The sequence below is a fragment of the Caenorhabditis remanei genome, chromosome IV, assembly GCF_010183535.1.
Source record: "Caenorhabditis remanei strain PX506 chromosome IV, whole genome shotgun sequence".
NCBI lineage: Eukaryota > Metazoa > Nematoda > Chromadorea > Rhabditida > Rhabditidae > Caenorhabditis > Caenorhabditis remanei.
Genome location: NC_071331.1, coordinates 13,779,292 through 13,804,014, shown reverse-complemented (window position 1 = coordinate 13,804,014; position 24,723 = coordinate 13,779,292). Strand labels below are relative to the sequence as shown.

Genomic DNA, 24,723 nt, shown 5'->3' with positions numbered 1-24,723 from the left:
TATGGTTCTCTAGAAAAATTTGATAAAGAAAAAGTTGTCAACTGAATAAATGCATTTATTGGTACAATATTTTTAGAAAAGGAGGTTATTAACTTTATAAAGAATTGTTCTTATGCTATTGCAGTCGGTGGGCATTGATAAGAAGTTGAAGAGGGGTGTTCTCTGTCAAATTGTGGAGAAAGACAGCAGAGTTTAGAGAGATATTCTGAAACTCAAAAGTTAATATTGCTCTTTTGAAATTGAATTTTACTGATAACTGCAATCCGATAACATTTGACTACAAATATTGTGGGAAGTGGGTCGAGAACTGGATACAGAGCAACTGTTACACTGAAAATTCTGGCGAATGTTTGGTTTCCACAACTAAAAAATGGCATAATGAAGACGGCAGAGGCTGGAAGATGCATCAAGACAAATGGAATAATAGCTTGAATGACCAGAGCATTCAGAAGTTGAGCTTGACTTGTTTTATATCTTTGAGAGTTTTTCGAAGTGAGCACCAATTTATTCATTGCGATGTAAGATTTCGCTGCGAAATATATGATGGAGTACACGGAAGCGAACTGGAAAGTTTGGCAGTTGGGTTAGATTTTCAAGGAAAACAACAGACAATCATAAGAGTCAAAATGGCCATTCCGAAGATAGGAATCCAGTCGATAACTCCCTTTTGTGGATAATAGTTTGGTCCGGTGTACACAATTTCAGAGAGACTTACGTTTTGTTTACGCAGAAATTGTTCTCTGGAAGCAGCTAGTTGCAGAAAATTAATTTGAGAAAACTAACTCACTCAAGAATTTTATCAGTTTGTTGATTTCCTTGTAGAGTTAATCCAGTGATAATCATCCAAATCGCACTGTAAACCATTGGAGCAGCAATCCAACAAAATAATTTTTCTGATTCGAAAGATTTTATCAGTTCACTTCTGAAAAATGAAATCGATCCGTTGATTCTCTCCTACTTTTCATACCCTTTCATAACCAGATATCGATAGATGAAATTAATTGTGAAAATAGCCATTGAGCAACCGAGCATTCCACAAAACAATAAATTTATTGGATAAAGCATCCAGAAGGGTAAAAATGTTTTATTCGAGTCCAGAACTAGCATGAATGAAGATTTATATGTATAGAGTTCAGGAGATACGAGAACATCTAGAACTGCGTATACCAATTCAAAAATAGAAATGTAAATAAGCAAGTATTTGTATGCTCCTAGACTTGTTGGAGACTTGTAAAGAATAAGAAGTGTTAGGGGGAAATGAATCAAAAATGCAAGTAAAGTACATATTCGTTGAATGATCAGGACTGTCAGATCGAAGCTATCCATGATTTGTATGTTAGAGTCAACTAACATTATTGACAGAAATGCTCTGCTTTAAATGTGAAATGCCAGACAGAATGAGCCAATCTGTTGACAGAGTTAGAGTATTTCGAATAATAGAAGATCATTAGGTTACTTGAAAAAGGTAAGTTGATTTTATGAATTGAATGAAATTCACGTTTTTTATTGTGAATGATGGTGAAAGATTCTTGTCGTCTGCAAGTGAGACAGAGATCATCAGATGAAATACCTCAGTTGGCTTTTAATAAATTATTAGCTCAAGTTTAAACTTGCTTCGATCTTCAACAGCTATCAATCATACAATTTTTGATTCTTTGATATTTGTCATGATTTCTTTCGTCTCTTGTACGGCCTCTGATATCTAAAACTGGACAACAACTTTATTAAATTTCAGAATATACATTCAGTCTATCTGATTGCATGAGCTTGGAGTATGATGCATAAATTTGAAGTTGGATTTGGATTTGTCAGTTTTCGATTGCAAATATTTTTGATAGTACATCTCACTTTCTTGTTTTTGAAACTTTTCCAACAAAATAAGATTTCTGAAAACTGATTACAGTTATCACTAGCAGTCATCTATCACAAACCAAATAGTGCCTCCCTATAGCTTTTGATAATAAAAAGAGTCGGAAGAGGATCTAAAATTGGAAAGAAAGCTATAGAAATAGCAATGATTCCATTGAAATTACTCAATTCCCACTCAAAAAGTGTACAAGTGAGAGATATTGCAGCAGGTAAATGAACTAGAAAAACAGGAATAATAGTTTGAATAATAAGAGCAATGAACAATTGACATTGTAGTTTTGAATAGGACGGAGAAGAAAATGTTTGAGGATATTCGAATTGTTTCTTCAAACAGAAATAGCACTTACATCCGAGATAGACAATTGCAATAAGAGAAGATGCCTGAAATAAAGGTAACTAAAATTGTAATATTCAAGTTGTCGACTTACCACAAACACATCGAATAAAACCAGGCCGACTAAAGGTTTATAATGAATAGAAATCTTGTCAGTGACACTGTTTCTCTCATAAATATAAGCTCCGAGATAGATGAATTCGTCAGAGTTCAAACCAAAATGCCTTAGCACACTGTTTCTGAAACTGAGAATTTTACTTTTCTATTTTAGAAATTGCATTGTACTTCACATATTCTGTCGTCTGTCTCGTAGGAGCTCCCAGAATATAAGCAATGAAAAACCAGGAAACCCCGACACCTAATTGAATCAATAACCACAAGTTAATATTTGGCCAATTGAATATTTTAAGGAAGAAACTTCTTCAAAAGTTCTGATTAATAAAGAAAAAGGTGATCAATTATTGTACCCACGAACTGCAAAGTAACGATAAATGAAATGAATGACGAATATAGCGAGAGAACATCCAAAGAAACCCCAATGAATCGCTTCAAATATTAGAAGCAAATCTGATGAGAATACTTGATTATTGGTAGAAACAAATACTATGAATGCAGATCCATGGGAAAGATTTATCTGAAAAGCTTTGTGCTTTTAACTGAATTCTTTCATATGTACATACTGGACCCAAAACCAAATCAGTGAGGACGTAATTAATTTCAAAAATTGAGATAAAAATCATAAGAAACTTGTAGGTACCGAGATGTGGAGGAGACTTTTTGATAATGACATAGATCAAAAGTAAGTTGATTGGAATAGAGATAAAAGCAGAAATATCTTGAATTCGGTGAATAAGATTTGTATATTCTAGCGGTTTCATTTTGTGAATGAAAGGAGATGAGAACAAAAACGTACCAGTTGGATGTTTTCGACAGATTCAATTTCCGTGTTGTGTTCCTATTTGACAAAGAAAAACTATTGTGATTAAAATAATGAACACTCGACATGAAACTGATTGAAAATATTTTAAGATAATTTTTAAGATATTTATTTCATCGACTCTTTTCACTTTCTAACATTCCGATTCGAGTTCACGTTTGATGATTTGAACATTTTGGATAGTTGGCAGTGGACAGGTTTGGATTTCTTGAGCTTTGTGCAGCTTGTGGACCACGAAAATTTGTGCATCTTCTGGGTATTCGAAGTGCTGAAATACAATCTTTGTTATAAAACAGTCACTTTTCTTCTGAAATCACCTCGACGTCCATTGTAACGATTGTGAACACAAACAAGAAAATAATGCACTGAGCAACGAATCCAGCAGTTTTCATGCATCTCATATGAATGACGTCATCAGAATCTTGAGAATCGTCCACGTTTTCCGAGAAGTCCTCCTCGTTGTATTCGATAGTTTTCAAAAGTTTTGGAGTATCCAAAACAGATGGAATAGTGATGTTTTTGAAGAAGACTGGATCTGGAGCATTCACGAAGATAGATGGAAGAATAGTGGCATTCAGGAAGACTTCTTTTGCAGACTGTTTGTGATAAACGTCTTCGGGAGCCGGAAGCATCAGAAGTTGATCAACATGGCAAACATCGTCAGCTCCATAGGAAATGGCGAAAGTAGCAAAAAGTGTGATGAGGTGAGTAACTGGAAATGGAACTTATTGGTTGAGAAGACAGGAATACCCAAGGAACTTACAGTTAGTCATGGTTAGTAGTGAAGACCGAGGTTGTTAGTAGAGAACGGCTGGAGGGAGAGTGTGCGAACTGATTAGTTGTGGCGATTCTTCATAATTTATACCATTGTTCTTATCTATTTAGTCCATCACGCTCGTTCTTTTTCGAAATCAGAGCTATGCCAGTTCACGTTGAAGTTGGTATTTGAAGAGTCAAGAGATTTCAAACTTGTCTGTTTTCTTGTCATGCGGGTTTGATTAACTGTATTGTTTGCCTACTCCAAAAAATCAAAACATGAAAAATAAAAAGTAAAATATTCAACAAAGACTAAAATCCTGTTTCCTTGAATCCACACGTATCGCCTTGTGTTCTCGATGACGGCTCTTTTCTAAAAATTCATTATTTATTGAATTATTATTAGGAAAAAAGTTTTCAAAAACTCAAAACAAATTGTATATATAAGGTTTCTTTCTAGTGAATCTGAACCCATATTTATCAAATCTGCTTTGGATCAGTTCTCCTTTTTTGTGCATTATCGATTGTAGAGTACTGTAGTTTACTGTAGATAACACCTGTGTTTGTTAACCTGAGTCAGAAGAAGAAAGAACGTTCTAGAAGGTCTTGGAAAATCAATATCCGCCAGAGTGTTTTTATCGAAGACGTGTTTATTTTCCTTATTTATTGCTCTCGAAATGCCTCTGGAAATATTAAAGTTTCCGTATTTGGTTCAACAGGAGATGATGAAGATGATGAATTATTCGGAACTTTTGATGCTCTCTTTGTGTTCTTCAAAGGCACTTTTATTGATTCGAAGTCTTAAATTTAATATTCACATGGTTCGATATAGAATCCATGCTAACACAATCGCTCTCATTTTTGAAACAAATAACGGTGATTCTCTGCATCTCTTGTCAGTATTCAAAGCGTGTTCACAAGATGTTCAAGATACTTTTGAAGTAGTAATGAGAGGATCAAAGCTGAATTGCAGGTAATTTGTGCAACATTTTCTATTATAAATGATTTATATTGCAGTTTTTCAACCGAGAAATTGACTTTTTCAAAAGGAGATCAAGGGAATATAATGGTTTATGGATTGTCGGCTGATATAATGCAAGAAATTCTTGTAGATCATATGAACTATTTATTGAAAGAACAATTCAGTAACCGACTTATTGTTACCATTGACAATCGGCTGAAGTATATTCCAAAAATAAAAAACCTCGAATGCATCTTCATTTATGGAGAATTAGTCGAAGCTAAAAGACTCGAACAACTTCTTTCAACCAATCCAAAAAATAAAGTTCTTCGCAATTCTGCAGTAATAGATGGAGTTCTTGAAGAGAATTCTTCTATTCCTCATATCAACTGGATGCATTTGTGGGTTCGAAATAACCTACAATCGCAATTGTTGTCACGGTTCACAGGAGATTATCTTAGCATTTCATCTGCAGAAAAATGCGATGATTCAGTAATTATTAAGTTTTTGCAAGAATGGACTTCTGGCAGAAAGTATCAAAATTTGAGAACTCTTCTACTTTTTTCCCAAAGAAACTCTTTCTCGAACCCTGCGAATGTTCTTGGAAACTTTGAAACAATGCCATGGGATCCACTGAGAAGACCAGCAAACTATGAATCGTCGAGAAAGTAAGTATACTCCTATTTGACTTTCCCTCTGCTTTCTACTTCTTCCAACTAAAGCGCCTTTTCAGTCCTTTTATGAAATCGGGTTTACACTGGGAATGTGAAGACTTCCTCGATATCAAAAATCCAACAAGACTGGCATCGATGGAGTTAACCGATTCGCGCTTTTTTTTTTTCGTGTGGGAGTGAAAACATAAGACTATTAAAGGTAACCTTAAAACGTATTCTCATTACTTTTTCGAAAGAAATATTTTCCTAATTATTGATAAGAAATAATTATAATAAGCCCTCACTCTTTTGTAAAAAGTTTCACCCGATTGCACCCATGTTCCTGACCTATACATAACTGGATGAACAATGTTTGTTTTGAATTTTAAGTTTTCTTATAAAACTACATTCTTTAACAATTTGTTGTTTTTATTCTGGCTACATTACTCACCAGCTGGGTTAAACTCTTTACAATTTAGGAGTTTTAGATTGTCTTCGAATCCCTATATTCTCAAAACAGTCATTTTTCTCAATAGTACAATTGGTATCCACCATTCATTCTGTTTATCGTATAATAACATTAAAATCTGTACAACGAGAAACCCAGTGTGCTATTAGAATCCTTGCTTGTTTCTTCTTCCCCCATACATTTTTCTGCTGAAGAAATTCTAATTTTACATTTGAAAGTATGTTTTCCACGCTTCCAATTCGTAAAACTCTCAGCTACATGAACATTTTCTCATCGTCGTTTTTTTATTTTTCATTGGTATTTGTATTGAGTATTTAGATTGAAGACAGGGTAATAATTTATTCGAGTACCGTTTTTTACGGTTTCAATAAGTGTACACGTTTTCTCGAAAAAAGAACGGGGAAAATAAATAAAAAACGGGAGAAAGGTGATATCATGCAGAGCTTTCGTAAAAGTTCAATCGGCGCACAATTAAACGGGGTCAGAGGGTTCATTTGTAAAGGGGGAATAATATGGGGAAAAAAATAAACTAGATCATACATTTTACCGATTACTTCTTTGACGACACGACCACTGGCTGATATTCGGGATTTTTCTTTAGAATAACTAATCCTTCAAGATGTGGTGTTACCGAAATATCTGAAAGAAAAAAAGTTTTTCATAAATCTCGTTTTCAATTAGAACTTACATTCCTCATTCGCCAACTCTGCACGTTCTCCATGGGCCAGAAGAACTGGTGTGGTATGGGTTTGGAATCCGGTGATGGTCTTCGGTTTTCCTGCTTGAGCGACAACGTCGACAGCTTGTCCCACACGAACAGATACGTTCAACTAAAAAATCCCGAGTCTACAAGGAAGATCCTTGAGAGCTAGTTTACCTGTTTCAAGCTTCCAGGCTTCATTTCATCCTCAATCAGAGTCGTGAGAGTTCTTATTTGAACCGCTGGCATGAGCAAGTAGAGCAAAAAGCATTGACTTTGAAATATCTGAATCATGAAAAATACAATCAAATAGTATCAAATTCATATTATTTGAAACCAGAACTCATGTCGCTTTTGCTGTCGAGGAAACAATAGCAGATCGAGAGCAATGAAGCCAACGCACTAGGAGACAGCAACTGCCGATCCGAGTGCCATGGGTTCAAAGTCATTGTTCCTTTTCCGAGATGAGTCAATCCTTGAGCAATTCTGACAAGCATGAGCGAAACTTGATCTTTGTAGTGATAAGATGCCAGATTACGGAGCATTGCAACTAGACGAGCATTATTTGTTCCTGCTCCAACAAGTCCCATGGCGAAAATTGCGTTATGAGCGGTATCGGCATCCGAATCATGAGAGAACTTTGAAAGAGTTTCCAGAATGTTGAGCTGTGGATTGGATACGGAAAGAAGCGAAAGAGCTAGTGGAACTGCCCGACGAATTACTGGTTCTCCATATCCAGTGTGTAAGTATCGATATGACTTTCTCGATACTAGCCCATTTCGAGAAATTATCGAGAAATTTCTCGGGAAAAATTTCTCGAAATTTCCCGGGAAAGTATCGAGACGTCTCGAAAGTATCGATACTTTCTCGAGAAATTTTGAGTGATTTCTCGATGCTTTCTCGATACTTTCGAGACGTCTCGATACTTTTCCCGGGAAGTTGTACTTTGCCAAACAGTGTTATTTTTCTTCAGTGTGTTTTGAAACCGGACGTTTCAAAACCGGTCATTTCGCAACCGGTCATTTCGAAACCGGTCATTTCGCAACCGGTCATTTCGAAACCGGCCATTTCGCAACCGGACATTTTGCAACGGTTGAGAAACGGCCGGTTTCGAAACGTCCGGTTGCGAAATGACCGGTTGCGAAATGACCGGTTTCGAAATGACCGGTTGCGAAATGACCGGTTTCAAAACACACTGCAGACTGTTTGATTTATCGGGAAATTATCGAAACTCTGGGTCTCGATACCATCAATTTTCAAGAAAAGTATCGAGAAAGTATCGATACTCTTGTGATCAAAAAAGTCTCGATACTTTCTCGAGAAACGTCTCGATAAATTTCTCGAGAAAGTATCGGGAAAGTATCGATAAAATTTATCGGGAAATTTCTCGATACTTTTTCGAGAAATTTCTCGAGAAATTTTTCGGGAAATTTCTCGAAGCGGTCTCGAAATCACACACTGTCCATATCCACAGCACCCTATCACTCCAAAATCTACTTTTAATGTGTCAGCGAGACGGGAAAAGCGTCAGAAGTCTACTGTGCGCATAACGCGATAAAAATGTTTTGAAAATGTTTTCACCAGAAAAAAACAACTTTTCGGAGATTAAAAATAAGTTTAGGTGAATTTTCGTAATTTTATTGCTATGAAACACCAAAACTTAACTGAATTCGGTAGAAAACGTCTGATTTAGTTATTTTTGTAACTTTTGTAAAACTTTTTTGCTTTGCGCCTTTAATCCTACAGTAAGAATTTGCACTGCTAAAGCGTCAGCAATGCCTTGGGTCATTTGGATGCGTAAGGACCTGTGATATCGGATAAGATGTCCGAACATGCGAAGAGCCATCTGCGAACCAATATCATCTCCCATTGCAATGAGTCCGATTCCGAGAACAGCGACAGCTTGTTGAGAAGAAAGGTCCGGTTTGGCCGGAGGAGCAGGTGTGGCATCGGTAGCAGTAGCAGTTCCAGCAGCCCCAGCAACGCCTGGAGCAGCTGGTGTAGCAGCAGGAGGAGCGTTATCGCGTCTAGGAGCACCTGGGACAGTAGCTGGTGTTCCAGAGGGTACAGGCGTAGTAGCGGTATCCGTGTTTGTTCCTTGAGCAGCAGCTCGAGCTGGAGTCCCTGTAGCAGCGGCGGCTGAACTAGCTCCACGTCCACCACGCGATGTGCTCTTCTTTTCTGCAACTGGAGTTTCATAGTGCTCCGAACAAAGATGAAGTAACTTCTGGATTTTGAGTACATTTCCAGTTCCGGCATAAGCGCAAACTTCCACGAGTGTCGAAACCTTAAACACATAATTTCAACCCCAATCAAATAATGAAAGCACTCACCATTGCGCCAAATGGATCTGGAAGTGAACGGAGGCTTTCCACAAAGACATCACTCTTGTCTTGAGTCTGCAGGAAAATCAACGCAATTCCCAATGCCAAAAACCGCATGTTGGGATCAGTGAATCCAGTCGTGCTTTTGTCCACCAAAGCTTGAAGCATCTCCATAGCAGCTTCGACGTCAGCTGTTCCAACGAGAATAAGTCCTAGGGAAAGCCCAGCAAGACCTTTCACTTCCGGAATAACAGAAAGTCTAACCCCGGATAAAACTTTTCTGAGCTGAGCAGAGCATTGTGATTTTTCTGAGTCCGTCTTGCATTTCCAAAGACCGAGCATAAACACCGCCATCCTATTGATTCCCTCAGAATCAGAATCGGATTCATCGACGGATTCATCGACGGATTCATCGACGTATTCATCGACGGATTCATCGACGGATTCATCTAATAAATTGATAATGGCTTTGAGATGTCCTCTTCTCTCAAACGAGCCTTGTGTCAAACAAGCCACAAAAGCGGTTGCCGCCTGTGCCTTCTCTTGACCGGCAGTAGCACGAATGCTTTTAATATCTCTAATCGCATTCTCGTTTGAAAACGAATGATCACATCCATAACCCAGCAACGCAGCGATCTTCACCGGCGTTCTAATATCATCCAAAGCCATAATAATAAGACGTTCCGTCTTCGTATCTCGAAAAGTATCCAACGCGTATTTTTCCATACAAATTGCAAAAACAGGAATAAAAGGATTGCTGCAGTCGACACCTTCAAATCCTATTCTTGATTTCATCAGGGCTTCTTTACTCGGAAATAACTTTTGAATAATTGATTTTTGACAGTTTTTCATAAGTTCTTCCGGCAATTCATCTCCTTTTAATTCCAACATGTAACTTTGATGACGACCGATCAAGATGGCCATTTGCTTACGAAGAAGTCTGTAAAGCATTCATATTATTTCCAATGTTTTCTTACAATTAGACTTACGGGTCTGAAGCCTTGGCGAAGATTTCGCGCACTTTCGGGACATCGTTGACCATAATCGCGCAGCGAACAGATTCCAGGAATCGATTGAACCTCAGATAAAGCTGGAGGGCAGTGCGGATAAGAATAACATTGTCCGGATCTGGAGTCAAAGGTGCACAGGAAAGAAGATAAAGGCAAACACGCTGGTGATCTACTTCTTGAACGTAAGTTATGAGTAAATCAAGACGTTCGATTTCGATAAGCAAGTCACAGGCTTCAACTTCAGCATTATGTTTCATGTGATGACTAACAATGTCTTGAGTTAACTGAAGAAGTTCTGTCTTTCTCGCATCGGATGTTCCTTCTTTTTTCCACTCTTCTGACATCTCCATTGCCAAGTGCCGAACATATTCGTGTCCCCAGTCTCCAATTGGTTCGTGTGAACCAAGAATACGATAATTGATAGTGTCGGTTCGCTCATCCGAAGTCATTGCAAGCACTGAAATAATGTCAGCGCAGAGCTTTTTGACAACAGTAGCTGTAATCGATGCGTAGATCTCCTTCATTTTGGTATAATGTGGACGCATAAACTTGAGCGGTTTTGGCACGGAAGTCATTGAAGTTGTAGAGGCCCGGATCAGTGAGCGCATAGTTTCGAGTGATGGTTTGTACAGAGATGTATCGGGCTCAGAAAGACGTTGCACCAAGAGATTGAGATCTTCCTCAAGCTTCTGGTCTTCCTCCGTCTGAAAAATATGAATTTCTAGTTATCTATGTTTAAGTTCTAACCATTTCTTCTTTCTTGGGTTCATTTTTCCCAGTTCCCTTTTTGTCGTCTTGTTTTCTTCGCTGCGCCTCCGATCCTTCGTCTGTCTTGGAAATCATCTAAAAATGATTAAATTATGAAAAGTAAAGGATGAGTGCAGAATGAATGTAACTTATCTACCCGGCGGGTAATGGTCAAGAAAACTTTACATTTTTTGCAATTATATCGAACGATGTTTTCGAAATGAAAACTTTAAAAAAAGATTTTAAGAAAGTTTTAGAGACCATCCGCTGGGTTTGCATTGCATGATGAAAACGTGAAACTTCCCAATGGCTGCATTTTTAGGTGTCTGTGTTCACGACTACGGCGCCACATGCTACGACATTTACAGTAATCGTCATCATATTCAACATAACTTTTAATCATTTTAAAATGTTGTGATTAATTGGTTGCACTAATTTTTTTTCAAATCCATATAGTTTTTTTGATCTTACATATACACAATAAATACATACCATTAAATCTATGAAAATCACACCAGTAGTAAGTTCCGTATTTTGTTCAAAAGCGAATGCTGAAGATGATGACTTATTCGGAACTTTTGATGCTTTCTTTGTTCTTCAGAGTCTTGTTTTGTTCATGAAATGTACACTTGGTTTGATATTCCACTGAAACTGACACAATCGGTATCTTTATCAAACTGTCAGAACTGAAGAAACGAATTTATCCAAGAAATTTCGAAGGATTCTAAAGTTTTATGGGGGTTTCGGCTACAAATTTTGAACATATGAACCAAATATCAAAAGTACCATTCAGTAACTGACTCATTGTTACCATTGCGTGTGAAATATATTCCGAAAAATTAAACATCTCGTATGCATTTTCATTGATGGAGACTCAGTTGATCCTCAACTTACTTGTTTCAGTGAATCTTAATCAAAAAAATTTTGCGTGAGATAAATAAGATCTCTAATACTTCTTTCAATACAAATAAGAGGTTTTTTCTCGTTTTCGCGATCAAAATCCAGGTTTTCTCGAAGTCATTTCAGCTGTAAAATAAGACAAAATCGTTTTCCTAGAAATAATATTCATTGGAACTAGCGCTGTCTTACGATTGATCTGTAAAAAATGGGCACTGCGATTCCCATAAAATGAGAGAAATCCAACAGACACAAAATTCAAGACTCTCGATGAAAACTAGATAAATGCTCGGGATACGCATGAAGCTTTCTATAGCATCTCTGCCGACAGTATCCAAAGGATGTGCTGAAAGACAAACGAAACGAATGATTTTTAGGTTGGCTGCGGGGGTTTTTCTTTTTTTTTGTCTAATTTTGTCGAAATAGCAACAATATATAATTACATTAAAGTTAATCAATACCTGAAAAAACATATTAACAAAAAATACAAAGTAAGATATTTAACATAAAATTCTGTTTCCTTGAATCCATACGTTTTGCCTTGTGTTCTCGATGACGGCTCTTTTCTAAAAATGCATTTTTTATTAGGAAAACGGTTTAAAGAAATTCAAAACAAATTGTATATATAAGGTTTCTTTCTAGTGAATCTGAACCCATATTTATCAAATCTGCTTTGGATCAGTTCTCCTTTTTTGTGCATTATCGATTGTAGAGTACTGTAGTTTACTGTAGATAACACCTGTGTTTGTTAACCTGAGTCAGAAGAAGAAAGAACGTTCTAGAAGGTCTTGGAAAATCAATATCCGCCAGAGTGTTTTTATCGAAGACGTGTTTATTTTCCTTATTTATTGCTCTCGAAATGCCTCTGGAAATATTAAAGTTTCCGTATTTGGTTCAACAGGAGATGATGAAGATGATGAATTATTCGGAACTTTTGATGCTCTCTTTGTGTTCTTCAAAGGCACTTTTATTGATTCGAAGTTTTAAATTTAATATTCACATGGTTCGATATAGAATCCATGCTAACGCAATAGCTCTCATTTTTGAAACAAATAACGGTGATTCTCTGCATCTCTTGTCAGTATTCAAAGCGTGTTCACAAGATGTTCAAGATACTTTTGAAGTAGTAATGAGAGGAACAAAGCTGAATTGCAGGTAATTTATGCAACATTTTCTATCATAAATGGTTTATTTTGCAGTTTTTCAATCGAGAAATCGATTTTATCAATTGAAGATCAAGGGAATTTAATGGTTTATGCATTGTCGGCTGAAAAAATGCAAGAAATTCTTGTTGATCATATGAACTATTTATTGAAAGAAGAATTCAGTAACCGACTTATTGTTACCATTGACAATCGGCTAAGTTATATTCCGAAAATAAAAAACCTCGAATGCATCTTCATTTATGGAGAATTAGTCGAAGCTAAAAGACTCGAACAACTTCTTTCAACCAATCCAAAAAATAAAGTTCTTCGCATTTTGGCAGAGATAGATGGAGTTCTTGAAGAGAATTCTTCTATTCCTCACATCAACTGGATGCATTTGTATGTTCGAAATAATCTACTATCGCAGTTGTTGCCACGGTTCACAGGAGATTATCTTAGAATTTCATCAGAAAAATGCGATGATTCAGTAATTATTAAGTTTTTGCAAGAATGGACTTCTGGCAGAAAGTATCAGAATTTGAGATGTCTTCAACTTTTTTCCGAAGAAAACTCTATCTCGAACCCTGCGAATGTTCTTGGAAACTTTGAAACAATGCCATGGGATCCACGGAGAAGACCAGCAAACTATAAATCGTCGAGAAAGTAAGTATACTCCTATTTGACTTTCCCTCTGCTTTCTACTTCTTCCACCTAAAGCATCTTTTCAGTCCTTTTATGAAATCGCGTTTACACTGGGAATGTGAAGACTTCCTCGATATCAAAAATCCTACAAGACTGGCATCGATGGAGTTAACCGATTCGCACTTTCTTTTTTTCGTGTGGGAGTGAAAACATAGGACTATTAAAGGTAACCTTAAAACGTATTCTTGTATACATATCTGTATACAGGGAATTTTAGGCAAGGGTTGCGCGCCTTGCCGGCATTTTGCCTCTATTTTCGGCAAATTGCCTTCACTTTGGGCAGGTTGCCCACTGGGCGAGGGTTGGGCAAGAGTTGGGCGAGGGTGAGGTTGAAGGAGTGGGTTTGTGAGCGAGGATGGAGTGGGCAAGATGCCCAATTGTAGGGCAATTCGCCCATTTTTTAAACATGCGCTCTACTGCACCCTGGAAATCATCAGATTTGCAGCCACGTTATTTATTATTTTTCTAATTTATTCGTTTTAAATACACTATTCTATCAAATGCATGTTTTTAAAGTCCCGGGAAAGATGCGATTGGAGAGTAAAGGAGATATTCGTAAGTGAAATAACTGATAGATCCACAATAAAATAATTTGAGACTTCAGAACACTGTTCGATGGAAATGAACTATTCGGATCTTCTAATTCGGATCTTCTAACGGCAGCTACTGATTTGACTGTCGGCACTTCGACTTTCTGATGCTAGCCACACGGACTCGACTCATTCAAGTAAGTGGTGTCTTATGGGGACGGCAGCTCATGATTCGACTTCTTCCTTTGCTAAACAGTCTCTTGCTAGTGTTATGATAAACAGCGAAATCTTTTCGAAGATGAGGATCACTGCTGCTACTAACGAATTCTACTATTATAAATATCATTTCAGGTCCCTCACCGAAGACTTCTCGTGATTATGAAACGTCGAAACACACTACTGCCCGCCGTTCTCTCCACTACGCAGATAGAATTTGTTCCCTTCTAACCCTTTCTTCGTTCACCAACTCTTCTCACATACATATTTTTGATTTTGATTTAGTATTTTTGAACAAATTAATAAATGCTGATTGAATCCAAAAATTTTCTTCTGTTTTTTATCTAAAATTAACAGGTCGCGACGAGAGGAGCAAGCGAAGCGCACGCTAGAAACAACATAAAATGGGCAATTCGCCCTCAATTTGGGCGGCCTTGCCGCCATCGTGGCGGCAAGCCTGCCCAATTGATGGGCAAATCGCCCAAAATTCCCTGAGTATGTACGTTGTTTGTTTTGAATTTAAGTTTCCTCATAAAACTGCATTCTTTGACCATTTGATTTTTTTTTCTGGCTTCATTACTCACCAGCTGTGTTCATCTCTTTAGAATTTAGATTGTTTTCGAATCCCTCTATTTTCTCAACATTTTTTTGTTACCTATTGGCTTTTATCTGAGTTTTTGAATTGCTCTATTCCGTTTTGTAAATAGTTCTGGTATCGGTAAGTAAGAAAATTGAACCGAGTTTGAGGGAATCTTCATAATTATTCAGATTCGTTACACGGTATGCTACTTAGGCATTCGGAGTTTACTCCTAATCAAAAGTTTTACGCGTTATCACACAAATCAAGGTAAGCAGTTGAAGTTGGGTAATGGAAGAGTCTGTCCAATGATTCATAAGTTTTCATAAAACTTTAAAATTATCAATACGCAATGGCTCTCAAGAGATTTCAAACTTGTCTGTTTTCCTTTTCTTGCGGGTTTGATTAACATCATTATTTGCCTACTCCAAACCGAAAAAAAGAGAATCGTCTGGGTTTACCTCTGACGACTACAAAAATAAGTAGACTTCCTCGTGATAATATCTGACATTTTCAAAGTAGAATCACTTTTGAAAAAGCAATGGTCAGGAGTGCAGAAGTTCACAAACTTTTGAATATTCTCAACACAACATCCTGTGGATTTTCCATAATTTTCAATTCATATCTGATATTCCTGATATTAACAAAATCACCGAAAGAGTTGAGTGTCTATAAATATCTCCTGGTCTTCACTTCAATTTTTGAAATGTTTTATTCTCTTTTGGAAGCTTATTTAGTACCTGTAAGTGACCCCATTCTATCTACTTTCAGAACACCTTATTCAAATTCACTATTCGTTTGACACAACTGATTTAGTGATGATATCAGTGAAAGATAAATCATTATCCCGTTCGTCTCTTCTTATTTTAAATTCAATTTACTGGGGATTCTTCGGATCGACTCTTTCCATTTATGTCGTTCATTTCATCTATCGGTATCTGGCTATCAGTAAAAACAAGTTAATGGGAACTTTCGATTCGTGGAAATTCATTTTATGGCTATCAATTCCATTTCTAATGGGAGTCTTCTGGTGTTTCCTTGGTTATTATCTGTGTGGTCCGAATAAAGAAACGATTGAATTATCGAGAAAACACGTTATGGATTCTTTTGAGGAACCAATTGATAATTTCATTTATCTCGGAGGAACGATTTACACAATTTCAAATGATGGAACTATTATTCTTCATTATAAACTATTAACTGCAGTGTCTTTGATGTCTTCAACTGTGGTGAGTTGAATTGCTCCATATCTTTTCAGAACCCTTTTTCAGTCAATTTCGTTCATAATAATCACATTCTGCGGACTGAAATGTTACCATCTTATTCGAAACATGATAGAAACTTCTTCCACAATCTCAGCAAAATCAAAATCTCTTCAATCGCAACTATTTTATGCTTTGGTTATCCAAATAATTATTCCAACAATTCTACTTGATATTCCAATAACTGTATTCTTCATGTTGACTCTAACAAACAACGGAATCGAAGGATACAGTGGATATCTATCATTTCTCATTACACTCTATCCTGCAATTGATCCTCTTCCTAACTTTTTCGTTATCATACCCTACCGGAAAGCTCTTTTGGGTGGGTGAAACTCTGGACAGAACTGCCGAAACTGGTATTATTACAGGTTGCTTCAGGAAGCAGGACCGTCGAATAACTGCAGAAACTACGGTACCTCCTAACTCGATTCATTATCATTCTTCGAAAATTTAGAAACTCCTTAAATAAATCTCTTTTATACCTGCTGTTCGTTCAATACAATATTACTTCCGTTTGATGTCACTTAAAACTAGACTTAATGTTCCTTGAATGACACTTCTGGGAATATTTGGAGAGTCTTTGTTCTTCTCTCAATATTTATTTTTTGTGAAGTTTCATTCTTATTTAAAAACAAAGTATGTACCCGCTCTTCGCTATGTTTTTCGTTAGACACCGAGAAACGTACAGTATCCCATGGGAGTTTCTTCTCTTTTTCCTCCACATATTTTTCCGCTTAAAATATTCTCATTTTACATTTGAACAGTATGTTTTCCACAATTCCAATTCATAAAACTCTCGGCTACATAAACATTTTCTCATCGTCTATTTCTTTATTTTTCAATGGATTTCTAATTTATTTGATTCTCACAAAGTCACCAAAAGAATTCGGGGTTTACAAGTACCTATTGGCTTTCATATCAGTTTTCGAACTGTTTTACTCCGTTTTGGAAATAGTTCTGGTACCGGTAAGTAATAACACTCAATCGTGTTCGAGGGAAGCTTCAGAATTATTCAGATTCGTTACACAGTACGTGCTTATTCAGTGGTAATGGTGAATTTAAGTGACAAACGTTTTTCTCGTTTCTCAATTCGTGTTCTCAATTCAATATACTGGGCGTTCTTTGGTTCTTCTCTTGCTATTTTTGCATTACAATTCATCTATCGATATCTGACAATTGGCATGAGTAAACTCATCAAAACCTTCTATTCTTGGAGAATCATTTTCTGGTTAATGGTTCCTTTTTTGAATGGAATCGTCTGGGCTCTAATGGGAATGCTGCTTTGCAGCCCAACTCAAGAAGCTACTGAAATTCTGAGACCATTTGTGTTGAGAGATTTCAAAATGGATATCGATAATTTTGATTATTTGGGAGGACCACTGTACACAAAATCAGAGAATGGAACAATCCAGCCTTACTTCAAGACTCTTTCTACAATTTCAACGATGTCTGTTGTTGTAGTGAGTTCATTTGTAACAACTTGAATCACTGAGATACTTTCCAGACATTTTCATTCGCGGTCATTCTTTACTGTGGCACTAAATGCTATCTAGCAATATCTGAATTGAATGACATCACAACTTCTTCAGCTAAATCACAATCGATTCAATCTCAATTGTTCTATGCTCTTGTCATTCAAACACTTATTCCAACTCTCCTTCTACACTTTCCAGTCTCCATCATGTTTGGTTTCGTTTTTGCAGATAATGGGTTGGGAATCTACAGTAGTATTGTCTCGATCACAATATCATTATACCCAGCAATTGATCCTCTTCCTAACTTTTTCATTATCACCCCTTATGGGAAAGCGGTTTTTCGTGAGTGATTTGACCAAAAGCAATTATATTTTTTCTTAATTGTTCAGGATCCATCAACAAAAACTATCAATTATCCGATAATCATGCACCACCTAATTCTAAAAACGCCGTGGCTCCAGCTCCTGGAGCTCCGATCTCAGCAATTTGATTTGAAAACTACTGTCGTCACTACAAAGTTCATAACATAAATTCAAGTTAGAAGAATAGAAAACACAAATCCATAGAGACTGTCTAGCGATTCGATGTCAACTTACGACTTGACACAATACTGATTCGCTCATTTTCCTTCTTGGTGAGTATCATGAATCTATACGATTTACCTCAATATCTTCATATTTTTAATAACTGTGCTTCATCTCTTGCGGTGTTTTTCAATAGTGTTTTGATCTATTTGATCTTGACAAAGTCTCCGAAACAGTTGGGAGTCTATAAATATTTGATGGTTTTCATTTCAGTATTTGAAATATTTTATTCAATATTAGAAGTTTCTCTAGTTCCGGTAAGGAAATGGTTTCAAAAATCTCAAATTCGATTGATTTCAGATCCATTATTCATATCGTTCCAGTGTTGCTGTCCTTATTTCCACTTCAGATAAACTTTTCAGTCGAAAGTTTCTTCTTATTCTCAATTCATTCTATTGGGGTTTCTTTGGTTCATCCCTCGCCATTTTCGGTGTTCATTTCATTTATAGATATCTGGTTATCAGCGGAAATCCATTACTAAGAACATTCCAATCTTGGAAATTCATACTTTGGCTTCTGATTCCAGTTGTAATTGGTTTCATTTGGGCACTCACTGGAATTTATTTATGTGGACCAACAGAAGAATTCACCGAATATATGAGGAACCATGTAAAAGAAGTATTCAACAATCCTATCGAAGAATACGAATATCTCGGAGCATTCATGTATGAAAGAAGTAAAAAAGACGACAGTTTACTCATTTACTGGGGACCAATAGCTGGAATGATCATTATGTCAATTACTGTGGTAAGGTCAACTTTCGACCAAAGTAACTAAACACTTCAAACATTTTCAGATGGTATCATTTATAGTGATTATAGTATCTGGAATCAAATGTTACCTTCGTATCAAACGACTCATGAGAAATGCTTCAACGACGTCATCTCGATCACAGGCTCTTCAAGCTCAATTATTCAACGCATTGGTTGTCCAGACTATGATACCAATGCTCCTATTACATACTCCTGTATCCTTGAAATTCGGATTCGCCATATTCGATGCAGGCCTTGGATCGTATTGCTTCATAATGTCTATGACAATTGCATTGTATCCAGCAATTGATCCTCTTCCGAACTTCTTCATTATCAGTCCTTATCGGAAAGCAGCCTACGGTAAATTCTTGTTTGGTTAAGATTTTTGTTGAATGATATCATTTATAGGTTGCTTCAAAAAGCGTTTACTTAAAACTATATTAGTGGGAAAACGCAAAGCAAACGAGATGGAGCAAATCGAATCGACTCCGGCTACTGTAGCATAAATAAATTACAATATTCAACTTTTATATTCCTGAAAATTCGAATAAATTTTCAATTTCTCACAAAGCAAAAACTTTATACATTGGATTAAAGTGGAGAATGACAGGAGATGATAGCGTCACAAATAAAATAAAACCAAAAATTTGATGGTTGAGATTTCAGAAAAAAAAATCACTTTGCATTCGATGGTCCAGGCTCGTAAAGGGCTATTTCAGCTTCCTCTTCATCCGATAATATTCCAAATATTTGTCTCAGTTCATCCGGATTTTTTCCTTTTGCCATATTAGCCACCGTCTTGCATGAATAATCCATTAACTGCTTGATTTGGAGGTCGTTTGTTGCAGTTATCAAATCGAAAAGTTGTTGGTTATCAAGTTCTTTGAGCCATCGGAAATCCCAGGTGGGGAGTCGGAGTCCAGGACCTGATTTTGAAATGTACGGACCATCGTACTTGTGCTGATCCATCCATTCCAAAAGGAGTTTCATTGTGTCTCCTTTCACTTTATCCACTTGAATTGGTGTCGTTGGCTGATCGAGGTTTTTAGAAGCCAAGTTGAGGATTTTCGATTGTTTTATAGTGTGACCATCGGTTTTAAATTCCACTCCATCACATGACAAGATAGTAAACGAAGTATTGAGATGTTCATTCACGTGAACCATATGGACAGCTTGTTTAGGCTTAGCGCCTTTTCCTCCTTTTTTACTGGATTTTGGAGACTTGACCATCTGGAAAAGTTTATTAAATAGATGATGGCAACGAGAAAAAAGAGTGTGAATAGAGATTATGAAGCAATATGTCATCTGAGTATTAGAAATTGAAGATTGCAGAAGAAGACGTGTCGAAAAAATGGGATTATAAAGATAATCATCGAGATATCTGTTACTAATCCGTTTGGAATCTGCTGCGATTTTTTACGATAAAAGAATAAGGAATTTATCAAGACTCAGAAGGGAACATGAAAGTTTGAAGAGGCGGAATCCGAAAAACAGCTCTAGAATGTTCGAAAAGATTTGTATTGTTGCACAAGACGTTGGGAGAAGGATTCGTGGGGTCGTTTTTCAAATTGAGATTTGGAGAGACTTAGATTAGTTAGAATCAATTTTCATTCAGCTTAAACTACTGGAAAAGTACAAGTTTCAGAAAAATAGATGGGGTTTTTTAAAACAAAAAATCACGTGGTAACTATAGCATAAACTAAATGGAAAAGCGGTTAAACTGTGAATAGTCTGCAGACACTTCGATTGACGACAATCACAACAAAACTGACGCGCAAAATGATGAAAAGTGAGAGAGAGTTGAACTGATATTGGTATGTATTGATAACTCGACCTCATGTTCCCAGAGGCAGAAAAAAGATTAGAAGTGTGTATATGTTCTCCGGGAGACGAGGTTGAAAAGAACGAGGAGACTCCAGACATGTTAGAGAAAAAGAAAACACGCGGACGCGACCGCGACGCAGCTGGCTGTGCACCTCATGCATGTTCTGAAGTAACTCGTGGTTTTCATATTTTTTCATCCTCTTGTTTCCATAGAAACTATACTAGAAGTGACGAGATGGAAAGAGCAGAAGCGAGTTGTTATTGAAGCGAGATGGATTTATTTTCATCATAGGAAATTGTGTGGGAAGATGAAAAAGAAGAAGAAGAAGAAGAAGAAATGATGAAAAACAAGGGATGGGAAAAAAATTGAACAGTGTAAAGCAAAAGTAGATGAAATATTGTCAATAGAGTTGAATTGGAAGGAGAATTATGATGAAGCATTTACAAAAAAAACCACTGGATGAAAAAGAAAAATAAGTGAACATGAGGGTGAATTGGCATGGAATTTGGATTACAAAATGGAATGTGGTACTTCTAAAACATTGACAAACATGTTATGAATATTAAATATGAGACAATTTACAATATTGCTATAAGAATTTAGGACTAGAAAATTTTAGGAGAGTAACATGATTTTGTATATTGAAAAAGAACATTATGGTTGAAAATAAAAGGAAAATGTCATCAGATCAGAGAGAAAGTTCTTCTATATTCAGCTCATTTACTTCTTCACTTCCGGATGATCCGCTCTCCTCACTTTTTCCTTTTTTGTTCTTCTTACCATTCTTTTTGTTCTTGCTGCTAGTGGTTTCTGAAATTTTCGGATCTTGCTTCTGTGTTAGCCATTTATATAGATGAAATATTTAAGAAAAAGAATCAATTAGAAATTGAAATATTTTCCGTATCTTTCTTTTAACGATTTTCGAAAAACTGTAGTGTTTCTTCAGTTTTAGCGAACTAAACTTGAAGTTAAACTCGAAGTTGGCTACAGAATTTGAACAGCTGGTAAATAGTTACCAAATGTATAAATTTCGCGTTCAGATGGATCTTAATTTGAGCATTTTCTGACCTTTTTTCTCGGAAATTGCGCCTTTTTCCTTGTGTCCACTCTCTTCTTTTGACCAATTTTCAGCCAAACTCTGCATCTCCATTGCTTCCCTTTCCTTTTTCATTCTAGCTTCATACCGTTCCTCAACTTGTTGTCTATATTCTTCTTCCTCCTTCAATTTATCCATTTCTCTTATTTTTCTCTCCAATCTGTACGTAATCTGTCCAATCATTTTCTCTTCTTCTTTCTTCTTCTCATCAATTTTCACCTGAGCTCTTCTCATACAGTTCTGGATTTCGTTTTTCATGTGCTCCTCCATAGAAAGTTTATGTTGAAGTTGGAATGGAGTCAACAGTCCTTTCTCTTGCATTTCTTTCCTAGTTTCGGTGAGAGCTTTTAGATCGAGAAGAAACTTACGAATGTTTTCTGAAAAAGACCAAATAAAACACTTTTCAAATTTCGAGTTGACTATACCGTCCATCTCTTTTTCTAGTTCAAAATTATCTTCCCGTGTAGAAAAAATCAGTTTTGTTACCTGAAAATGTTTTAAAATCAATGAAAATATCGATATGCGTACTGGTTGAAAAATGAGAAATGTCATGAAATTGCGTTCGTTGGCAATAGAGAAAAGAAGAGAGAAAGGCCATAGACATTGAGTGTGAGAGAGGAAATAGTGTTGAAGGTTGAAGAGATTCAGAAATAGAAAAAAGGAAGAATTGGATTGAATGACAAAATATTGGTTTTTATCGGTTTGATTGTTGGAGAAAATTGGAGTGTGTGGGAAATCTGAGGTTTGATGATTTTTCTAATAAAAAAAAGAAAAATTGTGAAAGGCAGTTGAGGAAAGTTGTAGTCAATCTGAAAAGACAAGGAACATTTGAAAAGTCAGAAAAATTCTGAAAGTGATAGTCCCAAAAGTGCATTTATTTTCTGATCATTTTATGAATTCACATGTTGTGAAAGTACGGAAATGACAACAATACACGTCATAAGCCCCAATTTGATTTTTCGATTCTTTTCGTAAATTTTTGTTTGCGAAAGATAAGAGAACTGTGTAGGTTTCGAAAGAATCATTCTCTCGTCTTGGAAGAGTTGAGAGAAACAGTTCCATTATACTTGCTTTTTCATTTCTGAAGTACCATGAATTCTGTTTCTAATTTTTTTATTGACAAAACATCTTCTTTGCGATGTGTGGTTCTTCGTTGGACAAAAATTGGAAGGGATCAAGATTATTCGAAAACAGGAATTATTAATGTAATGACAGCATTTGGTTATGAGTCGGAAGAGCTGGTAAGTGTTTACTTTTTCATGAAGAAATCCGGTTTTTTTTTTGATAACTTCAGATTGAGTCGTCTTCTGAACAAGAAGGAGTTATTTTCCTGAAATTGGGAAACAAAGAAGAAACAACAAATATTTGTTCGGATCCACGCCTGAAAGAAATGAGAATTGAAGTCCACTCTCTAGTTGATCTCAATGGAATGCATCTCCGAGATGCAAATGATTTAGTGAAAATAGCATCAATTGATCGAAACGTAACTGACAACGTTCTTATGGATGTTTTGACAGAACTAATCTGCTTGGAAGATCCGGAAAGAAAGAAAATAGCAGAGGAAGAAGTGGAAATTATCAAAAAAGGGATTTCTGATGTGATTGAAAATGGAGTTTGTACAATGTTTGGATCATATTCATCTCTGGTTCGTCGGAATGGATATTCTGATATTGTAAGTATGCGATGAATCATTGAAAAGGTAACTCGAATTCAGGATATGGCGGTATCTTCGGAATCAGAGAACACTTTGTCGGTCCGGCCACTTCAGATGATTATTGATAACCCAAAAGTTTGTTTTCAATCGCAATTACACTTGTTTTAATTTATGAATTTCTTCCAGTGTCTCCTTGAAAATCCAATGACATATGCCGAGTTCTATTCGTACCCACAAGAAGAAATAATCAAAGCCATTTTCCAATGTTTGGTTGATAAAGAAGAATTCCGTGAAAAATTTGAAATGCGGACTCTGTTGGTCAGAACTCCAATAGTCGTATTGAAAAGTACCAAGATTCCAGAAATGAAGGTGAGCGCCTTCAAATGACTTTCCAAATTCAGTGTCTTCAGATGTCTTACGATATTTCTGTGAATAACCTTATCAGTGTCGAGAAATCAAGAATATTGAATGATTTCATTGCGAAGGATAAGTCGAGAAAAATGAGAAAAATGGCTATGTTTATCATTCATTGGGCAAAAACAAACAAGTTGTTGGGCGGAGTTTATCATGTGAGTTCATAAAAGTTGGAACTCAAAAATGAAAAATTCGTTTGCAGGATGAAAAATTGGAGAAAAAATTCAAATTCAATTCATATATCATTAATCATTTAATCATTCACTTCACCCAAAAAGCTGCAAATGAATGTCTTGTGAAACCGTTTGAGGTGAGACACTTGTAACTGGAACTGTGTGATTATCGTGAATTCAGAAACCTGAAAATCGTATAGTTGACTACAGCTTTGATGAACTTTTTCATGGATATTCAGCTTTTTTGTATCACTTTTTCGAATATTATCTGAATTTCGACTACGAAACTCTTGGGATATATGGGTTCAATGTGATAGAAAAGTGAGTCAAACGTCAGTTTTCAATACAACCCTTCGATTCCAGATCTAAATTGGCTGAAATGCAAGGAGTGAACACGTCTCCATTGATGATGATTGATCCACTTGATATTACTCATAACGCGTCTTTTCATGTCATTGAAGACGGCATTAAATTATTCAAGAATCTGATTAAAATCTCTCTTGAAAAAGTGAGATGGTGTGTGATAAGATCAGTCTAAAAACAAATGCTTTTTCAGATGAAAAGTCCAACTTTTCGAATTATCGATCTAATTTGAGTAGGAAGATGAGCAATCGGACGTAAACCTTATCTGAAACAACATCTCTCTGTCTAAAAAATG

General features: G+C 36.3%; 12 protein-coding genes across 12 annotated transcripts; 7 read left to right on the top strand and 5 right to left on the bottom strand.

Moving 5' to 3' along the window:
* Positions 1-110: 110 nt before the first annotated feature.
* Positions 111-864, bottom strand: GCK72_013874 (uncharacterized protein; the record flags this gene model as incomplete). Its single annotated transcript, XM_053730038.1, has 4 exons — positions 111-205; positions 251-563; positions 611-740; positions 788-864. 4 exons carry the CDS (start codon positions 862-864, stop codon positions 111-113), a joined length of 615 nt encoding a protein of 204 aa, XP_053584810.1.
* A 2,409-nt stretch (positions 865-3,273) lies between these two features.
* On the bottom strand, positions 3,274-3,913 carry GCK72_013873 (uncharacterized protein; the record flags this gene model as incomplete). Its single annotated transcript, XM_003107791.2, has 3 exons — positions 3,274-3,408; positions 3,458-3,852; positions 3,904-3,913. 3 exons carry the CDS (start codon positions 3,911-3,913, stop codon positions 3,274-3,276), a joined length of 540 nt encoding a protein of 179 aa, XP_003107839.2.
* Positions 3,914-4,573: 660 nt separating this feature from the next.
* On the top strand, positions 4,574-5,529 carry GCK72_013872 (uncharacterized protein; the record flags this gene model as incomplete). Its single annotated transcript, XM_053730037.1, has 2 exons — positions 4,574-4,869; positions 4,914-5,529. The coding sequence occupies 2 exons, from the start codon at positions 4,574-4,576 to the stop codon at positions 5,527-5,529; spliced, it is 912 nt and encodes a 303-aa protein (XP_053584809.1).
* A 1,000-nt stretch (positions 5,530-6,529) lies between these two features.
* Positions 6,530-6,928, bottom strand: GCK72_013871 (uncharacterized protein; the record flags this gene model as incomplete). Its single annotated transcript, XM_053730036.1, has 3 exons — positions 6,530-6,618; positions 6,668-6,809; positions 6,857-6,928. 3 exons carry the CDS (start codon positions 6,926-6,928, stop codon positions 6,530-6,532), a joined length of 303 nt encoding a protein of 100 aa, XP_053584808.1.
* Positions 6,929-12,516: 5,588 nt separating this feature from the next.
* Positions 12,517-13,469, top strand: GCK72_013870 (uncharacterized protein; the record flags this gene model as incomplete). The annotated part of the gene is made up of 2 exons (XM_053730035.1): positions 12,517-12,812; positions 12,857-13,469. The coding sequence occupies 2 exons, from the start codon at positions 12,517-12,519 to the stop codon at positions 13,467-13,469; spliced, it is 909 nt and encodes a 302-aa protein (XP_053584807.1).
* A 2,374-nt stretch (positions 13,470-15,843) lies between these two features.
* On the top strand, positions 15,844-16,546 carry GCK72_013869 (uncharacterized protein; the record flags this gene model as incomplete). The annotated part of the gene is made up of 3 exons (XM_053730034.1): positions 15,844-16,056; positions 16,099-16,414; positions 16,461-16,546. 3 exons carry the CDS (start codon positions 15,844-15,846, stop codon positions 16,544-16,546), a joined length of 615 nt encoding a protein of 204 aa, XP_053584806.1.
* An 814-nt stretch (positions 16,547-17,360) lies between these two features.
* Positions 17,361-18,057, top strand: GCK72_013868 (uncharacterized protein; the record flags this gene model as incomplete). Its single annotated transcript, XM_053730033.1, has 3 exons — positions 17,361-17,552; positions 17,597-17,909; positions 17,957-18,057. 3 exons carry the CDS (start codon positions 17,361-17,363, stop codon positions 18,055-18,057), a joined length of 606 nt encoding a protein of 201 aa, XP_053584805.1.
* Positions 18,058-18,210: 153 nt separating this feature from the next.
* GCK72_013867 (uncharacterized protein) lies at positions 18,211-19,409 on the top strand (the record flags this gene model as incomplete). Its single annotated transcript, XM_053730032.1, has 4 exons — positions 18,211-18,408; positions 18,452-18,898; positions 18,948-19,263; positions 19,312-19,409. 4 exons carry the CDS (start codon positions 18,211-18,213, stop codon positions 19,407-19,409), a joined length of 1,059 nt encoding a protein of 352 aa, XP_053584804.1.
* A 169-nt stretch (positions 19,410-19,578) lies between these two features.
* On the bottom strand, positions 19,579-20,133 carry GCK72_013866 (uncharacterized protein; the record flags this gene model as incomplete). Its single annotated transcript, XM_003107681.2, has 1 exon — positions 19,579-20,133. The coding sequence occupies one exon, from the start codon at positions 20,131-20,133 to the stop codon at positions 19,579-19,581; it is 555 nt and encodes a 184-aa protein (XP_003107729.2).
* A 1,283-nt stretch (positions 20,134-21,416) lies between these two features.
* GCK72_013865 (uncharacterized protein) lies at positions 21,417-22,256 on the bottom strand (the record flags this gene model as incomplete). Its single annotated transcript, XM_053730031.1, has 3 exons — positions 21,417-21,538; positions 21,797-22,201; positions 22,250-22,256. The coding sequence occupies 3 exons, from the start codon at positions 22,254-22,256 to the stop codon at positions 21,417-21,419; spliced, it is 534 nt and encodes a 177-aa protein (XP_053584803.1).
* Positions 22,257-23,032: 776 nt separating this feature from the next.
* GCK72_013864 (uncharacterized protein) lies at positions 23,033-23,865 on the top strand (the record flags this gene model as incomplete). Its single annotated transcript, XM_053730030.1, has 4 exons — positions 23,033-23,065; positions 23,119-23,496; positions 23,539-23,613; positions 23,665-23,865. The coding sequence occupies 4 exons, from the start codon at positions 23,033-23,035 to the stop codon at positions 23,863-23,865; spliced, it is 687 nt and encodes a 228-aa protein (XP_053584802.1).
* A 23-nt stretch (positions 23,866-23,888) lies between these two features.
* Positions 23,889-24,660, top strand: GCK72_013863 (uncharacterized protein; the record flags this gene model as incomplete). The annotated part of the gene is made up of 5 exons (XM_053730029.1): positions 23,889-24,047; positions 24,095-24,202; positions 24,247-24,386; positions 24,429-24,573; positions 24,622-24,660. The coding sequence occupies 5 exons, from the start codon at positions 23,889-23,891 to the stop codon at positions 24,658-24,660; spliced, it is 591 nt and encodes a 196-aa protein (XP_053584801.1).
* Between the last annotated feature and the right edge of the window lie 63 nt (positions 24,661-24,723).